The sequence below is a fragment of the Photinus pyralis genome, unplaced genomic scaffold (assembly GCF_008802855.1).
Source record: "Photinus pyralis isolate 1611_PpyrPB1 unplaced genomic scaffold, Ppyr1.3 Ppyr1.4_LG5, whole genome shotgun sequence".
NCBI lineage: Eukaryota > Metazoa > Arthropoda > Insecta > Coleoptera > Lampyridae > Photinus > Photinus pyralis.
This window is the reverse complement of record NW_022170596.1, coordinates 41514810-41523317: the sequence shown is the minus strand read 5'-3', so window position 1 is coordinate 41523317 and position 8508 is coordinate 41514810. Positions and strand designations below refer to the sequence as shown.

At 38.1% G+C, this 8508-nt stretch overlaps 1 protein-coding gene across 2 annotated transcripts; it reads left to right on the top strand.

The window, feature by feature from the left end:
- The first annotated feature begins 1420 nt into the window (after positions 1–1420).
- Positions 1421–5605, top strand: LOC116172769 (sialin-like). 2 transcript variants are annotated; one of them, XM_031490034.1, is made up of 8 exons: positions 1421–1573; positions 2290–2521; positions 2572–2805; positions 2857–3031; positions 4581–4835; positions 4882–5158; positions 5209–5329; positions 5401–5605. In XM_031490034.1, the coding sequence occupies exons 1-8, from the start codon at positions 1449–1451 to the stop codon at positions 5584–5586; spliced, it is 1605 nt and encodes a 534-aa protein (XP_031345894.1). In that variant the 5' UTR covers positions 1421–1448; the 3' UTR covers positions 5587–5605. The 2 variants fall into 2 exon arrangements, with proteins under 2 accessions (XP_031345894.1, XP_031345895.1); XM_031490035.1 differs by having other exon boundaries at positions 1516–1573; positions 2262–2521.
- Positions 5606–8508: the final 2903 nt, after the last annotated feature.

The following is an 8508-nucleotide window of genomic DNA, read 5'->3' as shown; positions in this document are numbered from 1 at the left end:
CTTAGATTAGGAAAGAGTATGGATACCGCGTATGCCGTACAGCCCGTGTATGAATCGTGTTACCTTTTTAAACAAGTCCGCCATTTTATATGTGGCACATATGTCATTAAAGTAACATCGTTTTTTACGAGTTTTTGCGCTTAAATTGAGAGGAAATACACAAACAACAACTTAAAATCATGGTGAAATGTGCATATTGTGGATGCAAAAGCCGGAGTGAGAAGGAGGAACCGGGAATTTCATTTCAAACGTAAATATTGAAAATGTGCCTAATGCCGTTACCACGTATTTTCCTATTGTTCCTCATAAAGTTCTTTCTTTGAATATTCTTCTTTTAATATGTTAAAATTCATAGCTTAATGAGCGACTTGACTTAATTTCTTACAACAGGACCAATCCCATGCATTCAAATTTTGATAACAAACGTCTTCAAGGACGGAATTATTCAATAAACTCCATAGACGTAGTCATTAGCACTTCGCGTTTTTCAAAGAGAAAATTGGTACGGAAACGGCTTTACGTGAAAAATCAAACAGAAAGCAATGAATATTCTTATTTTATCACAGTCTTTAGCTGGAGGGACAGTTAGTTTTGAAGGCATTTTCGAAAAAAGATGAGAGGAAGTTTCGTTTATACCCGTGTCTGATTAATAAATAGCGCAACGCACGAATTTCATTCGTATGTTCAACTTCAACGTGATTTATTAGCTATAATAGGTGCTTCTGCCACTATTCGCATTTACGGATGCTACGACACTGGCCAATGTCAATATGTGGCAGCTGGTAACACTACCGCTAGTGAATTATGCGTCCATATTCTTTCCTTGTCTAAGCAAGATTACTTATACAGTTGCAATGTCACGCGTGACCATGTGTACTACAGATCGTCCCTGGCATAAACATTTGATATTTTGGCCCACATGTTCCGAGGTACGAATTGCCAGTAGAAACGCGCGTTTGCAGAAGAATACATAGCCATACCGGTTAAGTGTATCGTGGTTCAGTTCAGTTTGCAGGAGTTTTGATTTGGTTTGAGTTGCACCATCGTTTCTCGACTTGGTTATTACCAGAATTTTGTACCGTACCAGGATTTATCTGGTCCATTACAATTATAAGGGCCACAATTTCAGTGGCAGTCGTAAAAAAAGTATAACTGGTAAGTTTTCCAAAAAAAACCAAGAACAGCACGTCCTGCGTCAATATTAACAGAGATGCGGAATTTTTGTCTGGGATTATAAGTTGGAACTTGGAAAGAAGGTTTTAGATTGCATCCAAGTTCTTTTGTGAGGCATATGAAATGGATCTACTGTCTGAGGGCTACAATAAAGGTTTGCGGTAGTGATTGAAGTACCCATCTCAACTATGTTCGTTTTGTGTCAGTTTGACGTTTTGTGCGCGATGGTTTGACTGAAATGCAGAATAAAATTGAGTACCCGGAGGTCTTTGAACATGAAAATATCGAAAATTTGGTCGTTGACCGCCACAGAGTGCACCTCTATCCAAACTCCTGCACGTTCAATTGACCGACACAACGAATTGGATACACCAAACATCACTGAACGGGCACACCTGAGGTAGGTACGTAAAATTTAGAACACAAATCGGCAAAAAGAAGCAGAATTGACATTGTAAAGTTGAACTCTCCGGTAAAATTGACGCAAATCATAAAAAACGAACGCAATTCACTACGTAACAATCATTGATGTTTATCATCATAAGTCAGTGACAAATAAAATCTTATATCTACAAGACCTATACCCAAGGAGGCTAGTGAAAACCTCTTTGCCATGTTAATACTGTCGAATACTATAACATCCATCTAAAGTATCGTGATACTATTCGTCACTATTAAATGTCAGCGCAAAGCGATGCAAGCTTTTTAGGGGAGTCGATGGTGTCTGTTCGTGAATATGAACTACCACCAGGAAGCAGTGTCAGACATACAATTTGTTTTTAATTAAATTTACAGCGTTTCTAAAAAGGTTAAATATCCTGACATAGAAACTTATTGGAATAACATTAATTGTTTACGGTCACTGTCATAAATATAACTTGTTTAGTCGAAGTATTACCGCTGACATACAACTGTGTACGCAGCTTCACATAATCAATGTGCTTGTAATGAGCAATGCAAACTGTTACAAATGCTTCATGGTCTATACACGAAAATAAATTACAATATTCATCATGTCTCTAGTAGCTATTTATTTCTCTGTGCAGCTTGCGTTTGAGGTTTATTGTTGAAATTTTATTTGTTAACAGTTTTAGAACTGGTAGCATCTTGTTGTAGTGAACGAACATATCCAGCATGGATGATATGGAAGAGACGACGTTATGTTGTAGCAATAATGGCCTTTTTTGGATTTTTCAACATATACGCGCTAAGAGTTAACCTCAGCGTAGGGATAGTGGCGATGACTACGAAAACGGAGGTGAAATTAGAAAATGAAACTGTCACACATGTACGTAAAAACCGTCACACCCAGATTCTGGCCACTACCGAATATAGAACTGTCACAAATGTACGTAAGAACATTCACACCTAGATTTTGGCCACCATGAAATATTTTAGATCAAAAAATTTGATTGGGATTCAAGGGTGCAGGGATACGTACATAGTTCATTTTTCTACAGTTATATTCTTACTCAAGTCCCCGGTGGGTGGTTAGCTGCAAGATTTGGTGGAAAATATGTCTACGGTATTGGTGTTGCGGTAACGGGGGCCTTGACGGTCATTTCACCATTCGCTGCTAAACACAGTTACTATTCACTTATAGCAGTACGTGTCATGGGAGGCATATTTGAGGTAGGTAAACGCTTAATTTCCTTAAATAAAAGTTTACAATGATTATGGCAGGGAGTGACGTATCCTAGTATGCACGCGGTATGGGCTGAATGGGCCCCGCTGCTTGAAAGAAGTCGCCTCGTGGCCATAGGATTTTCAGGGTGTTACGTTGGGACACTGGTGGCGACCCCTCTGTCTGCAATATTGGCGGACAGATTTGGATGGGAATCGATGTTTTATGTATTTGGTACATGTATATAACACCAATTAGTAGCCGCGTTTACTTAAGTCAAAATGAATTTAAATTATTTACGTTTTGAGCCAATTATTACTATTCATTGACCGCCTTTCGACAGAACATTATACGGACATCAGAATGTTTAAATATCATTCACGCAGAACTCTGACGTAAATATTCCTTCCACGATTGTACTGCTTTCACCTCTCTATTTCTTATTTTTATCCTTCCGTTCTTCCTTTGGATATTTTGGCACTCCGTTATATATTTTGTTCCTCCGCGAAATCTATATTCTCTTCCACTATTCTATACTTTCTCCCCTCTCTCTCACCCTCTCACCATAACCATTCCTTTCTTAATATTTTTTGTTTCCAACAATTTCCTTTAATGTTGCTAGGCATTCATTCACAAATTCGCTTTTTCTATCCTCCTCATATCTTACTACCTTGCGTCCTGTTATCCTTATCTTCACCATTGTTACATCTTCGTTTACTGTGTGGTTTGGTACTGTTCTGTTCAGGATCAATACTCACTTGTAACCCCTTCTTATAGTGTTCCGTCTAGCTCCTGCAGATCCTTTAATGTCTACATCTCCTTTCCATTATTCCGTCCTCCCCCCTTCCCAAATCCCTCAATCATTTAGTTCCATTCCTCCTTGCTTTTACTTTAGGCAAATCAAAAGTATTTCAATACTAAATATTTTGTCGTCCAGCACGAGCAAATACTAAATGTAGATACAAGATACCTACTTTGACAAGTACCTTTCCTAGAAAGCAATAAATCCTAATCACCACTTTAAAGTTAAATGTTTATAAATGGCAAACGCACATTGCAATTGATAGACGCGATACCGGAAAATGTTTTTTATTTCTTTCTAACACGACTAACACTCCTCTATACATTTGCAGTCTGAGAAAGACGTAAATGAGTCTAAAACACGTATAAAACTAATAATTCCCAGGGTATGATCTCCCTCCCTCTCTAAGAAGGGGATTCCATACCACCTAGACCCGCCCTTTATTTTCAAAAGTTTTCAAATACTATCCAAGGTATTTAAATACTTTAAAAAGGATTTAATTACTTTCAAAGTATCCAAATACAGTAAAAAGTAATCAGATACGTTTCTTTCAATCCCTTTGATAGTTTTTAAATACTTTCCATTGAATACTTTAAAAATATTTAAATAGTTTTCAAAGTATTAGAATAACTTAAAAAGTATTTAAATACTTGGTGAAGTGTTCGAGTAAAATGCTGCGTCCATAAAAGTATTAGTTACAAAGTATTTGAATACTGTAAGTATAAAGTAACTCAATATCAAAAAGTATTTACAACATACAATACTGCCCAGTTCTGGGACAATGACAGGGATCACAATTTCAGGAAATTTCCTGTGATGACGAAATTGTCGAGCAATCATTGAATACGAGGTACTCACCTCCCAAACGAAACATATGCGAACCTCGAGGTATCTAAAAAATGTTGGCTTTGGCCCTGTATCACCTGATTCTTTTGCACCACTCAGACGTAGCACTCTATAAACTGCATATTTATTCCTTAGGTTGTGTGGCGATACTGTGGTTTGTAGCTTGGTGCATTATAGTGTCAGATTCTCCCAGCAGAGATCCTACCCTAAGCAATTCAGAGTTGAAATACATTCAGGAATCCTTAGGAGAACAGCAAGTCAGTCGAATCGCAAAGCACCCTTGGAGAAGAATTTTTACCTCTGTACCTGTGTGGTCCATTATTGTGGCTCACTTTAGTGAAAACTGGGGAAACTATACTCTATTAACTCAATTGCCGATGTATATGAGAGGTTAGTATGACACACCTGTAACGGCTTACGCGAAGATAGCTTTAAGATGCACGGCATCTTCAATTGACTTCGACGGGAATAATGTCCGCTATACCCTACTTGACCGCGTCTATAATAACGCCGACTGCTGGTCACGTCGCTGATTGGTTGCTAAAAAAACAAATCTTTAATGTCACCCAAGTTCGAAAAATTTTTACCTGTGGAGCATACGTTGGGCAAGCCGTGTTCATGATAATGGCAGTCTATATTTTAACACCAACAGGAAGTATTACATGCGTGTCAATTGCATCTGCTCTAGGAGGCTTAATGTGGGCAGGATCCGGGTAGATCGAACCGTATAATCCCGTGCTGTCACTAATCTCTATACTTTTAGAGTTAACCATTTGGATATCGCTCCTCAGCATGCTAGCGTGCTAATGGGAATAAGCAATACTTTTGCAAGTATACCTGAAATAGTTAGCCCAATTTTAACTGGATATATTGTCCCAACTGCTGTAAGCTTTATTTTAGAAAGCAAGTATGGTTACATTATACTAACTTTAGAGTTACATTATACTAACTTTAGAGTGCGCATGAATGGCAAACAGTTTTTGCTATAAGCAGCTGCGTATATCTTTTTGGTGCCACATTTTATGGTATTTTTGGAAGCGGTGAATTACAGCCCTGGGCGATAAATGTCGAGGCTAATGCTATGGATCAGGAACATGATGAACGCAAACATGAGCAAAACCTCGCGCAGACATCTGGCTAATGCCAGCACACGTGGTCATCGAAAATGTATGCTGAATTCATGGATATCGAGTTCATTCGAAAATTTGGTTGATAAATACCTTTTTGACATCTTTTGTAAAAGTTGATTAATATAGTGTAATGAAGGGTAGTAAAGGGTAGTATTTATAAGAACAAGGGAAGCAGCTAATTGATTTGGTCTAATTGTTAGTCAGAACTCAGGAGAAATCTACTGTAAACTCAACTTCCATCACTAACGTCCCTCTGTAATCTACGCGTATGGTCATAAGGGGTGGCATGTAAACAAACATCGCGACTGCTTATCCGCGATCATCGCCTTATCAACCCCGAGCTGGCGCATAAATCTCATGGACCTCCGAACACTCCGGTTGGCTATTGGGATTGAATGCGCCAGATCATGTCATGAAGGGTTAAGATGGAGCTCATACCTATTTGCGGTTACGCCGCGCACATGCGTTATCTAGGATACACATCCCGCCTCTACCCTCTGACTAGGATCCTCGACCAATTATAGAGCAACTACCATCGACCTATGTCTCTCATTGCCCTCCCTGCGAAGACACATGCAGGTCAGGCTCACCCCCATACTCTTTTTGCTAGCAATGAGGCTTTGAATTATTCATATTGGGTCGACACCATCCCCTACCCTTGCCACATTTATCAAACAGGGGTTGACATTTTACTTTTTCATCATTATTAGGGACTACCATAAAATATCGTTCTTACAATATAGACACGGTGGCGAACGACTAGATGTATAATTAATGCGGATTGCTTCCTAAAATTTTGTAGGTACAGAGAAGTTATACGTTTTTAAATCATGAAAAAACCGAGGAAAAAACTTTAATGCTGGTTATGGGAAGAAGCATAAGGATTCTTGGTGCAGACGCCGACAACGGTAAACGTTTCGACTTACCCGAGCGCAAGATCCCTATGTGGGCCAAAAAACGCACCATTGTACAGGCAAGGACTAAAGTATTCATTGCGGTTACTTCAAGAGGCACCTGTGATGGTGTATTTGTTCAAGGAAACTTACCAGCAGTTCCTGGCAAAGAGCACCTCTTGGATTGCTGCATAACAAACTGCAACGATGGGTACGTATGGATAAACAACTTATCTCAACACGTTATTGAGGTACCTAAGTCCCAAATTATATCGAAAATGATTTAAAATTTAATATCAACTTGACGCTTTGGCAAGTTTTAATTAACGAATACGGTGATTGTTTTGCCCGAAGCACCAATGAATTCGGAAAAACAGATGCGTTGAGAATGTCGATTAAATTAAACGATTATGGTTTTGTTGTTTATGGTCCCTATAGGCTCTCATTCGATGAACGAAAAGTCGTGAGAGAGATAGTTGACGATTTGTTGCACAACAACATAAGTCGCGAATCGTATTCACCGTACTCTAGTCCGGTATTGTTAAGGAAAAAAAGAACGTGACCACCGTATGTGCGTTGATTACCGAGCTCTAAAAAGAAAAACGGTTAAAGATAAATTCACATTTCCCCATGTTGGTGATTTTCTAGAAAAATTGAAGAACTACTGTTATTTTACGAGTTTAGATCTTGCGAGCGGATATCATCAAATCCCAATGGAAGAGTCTTCCATACCAAAGACTGCATTCGTAACGCCTGACGGTCATTACACATGTTTAAGATGTCCGTTTGGTCTTAGTCTTTTTCAAAGAACCATCAATAGAGTTAGGAAATTGAAGGTATGGGAAAGCCCTAGGAAAAGCCTTAGCCTATATGGATGACATATTGCTACCTTCAGATAGTTTCGAAAGTGGACACTTTCAGAAACACTCGACGTGTTTGACCTATGACTGTGAGGTAGTATCTTGAGAATGAAATAAGATTTTTTTACTAATTTACGTTTTCATTGATGGTATGCGAACAAATTTTCATCCATGTGGAACTGAATGCATGTGCGAAATTCTCCAACAAGTTTCATTTGTGTTCGGCGCAAAATTCAAATCGTTGGAAATCTCTGCGTGTACCATGAGAAACTGATGTTACGTAATGTTAGAATTTATAATGAGCGAGTTTAAATGATAACATAACCCAAGGTAAATGAATTTTTGTGTATCGTAAGCGTTGGTGATCGAAGGTGTAGAAAGGTATTGTGTACGGTGCTCTCAGTATGCTACACAAATGTCGAACTTATCACATTAACAATAACAACAATACAGATACAGCAGAAACCAGGTACATATTATATTATAAAATTAAGATTTCTTGTTTGGCGAAAATGTTTTGTTGATAATTGGTATCGCAACGCATTAGGTAACAATAGAAGTACACATTTTGAAATGTGTAGGTATAAAAGTGTAAAAATAAATATAGGAAACAGTTAGCAACAACAACGTAACTTTTACTAACTTATACATTTATAATTGCTGACAAATTTAATCATTGTGAAAAATAAGGAAATCCCAATGTCAATTTACCATACTTAATACACGCGTACAGGTTTTATGATTTAGATAACTCCTCATAGTAAAACCAAAGTCAAATGAACCGATAATTTTTCTGTTAAAATCCGCAAGTGGTTTTATAATACATGGTTTCAAGTATTTGTGTATGTAGTTCCCTTTTTCAGTGGTAGTTTTTATCACAGAAATTGACCGTATCTCCACAATCTGAACCTGGAAGAAGGCGTTACGAATGATAGCTAATGAATTGTTTTTACGAAAGTAGTTATGTTACCATTTATAAAATGGTTTGAGAGAAATATTTCAAAAGCCGGAACCGGGGTCAATGGCGGTTTTACCAGCAGGCTGAGTACGATGGAACCTAATGCGGCAGATTTGTCCCAAACATTTTTGTTTTACAAAAATCAAAAAACATTCTTATACTGGGTGTGTTTTTTTTCCATTTTCACTATGGAGATCTCATAAACCGTAGCAGATACAAAGT

What these genes read in the sequence shown, in the direction of transcription:
- LOC116172769 (XM_031490034.1), top strand. Translation starts at nt 1,449, where the DNA reads ATGAAAATATCGAAAATTTGGTCGTTGACCGCCACAGAGTGCACCTCT. An exon ending in ATCGATGTTTTATGTATTTG is followed by an intron (nt 3,032 to 4,580) that starts GTACATGTATAT and finishes TTTATTCCTTAG; the next exon opens with GTTGTGTGGCGATACTGTGG. An exon ending in TTAATGTGGGCAGGATCCGG is followed by an intron (nt 5,159 to 5,208) that starts GTAGATCGAACC and finishes CTATACTTTTAG; the next exon opens with AGTTAACCATTTGGATATCG.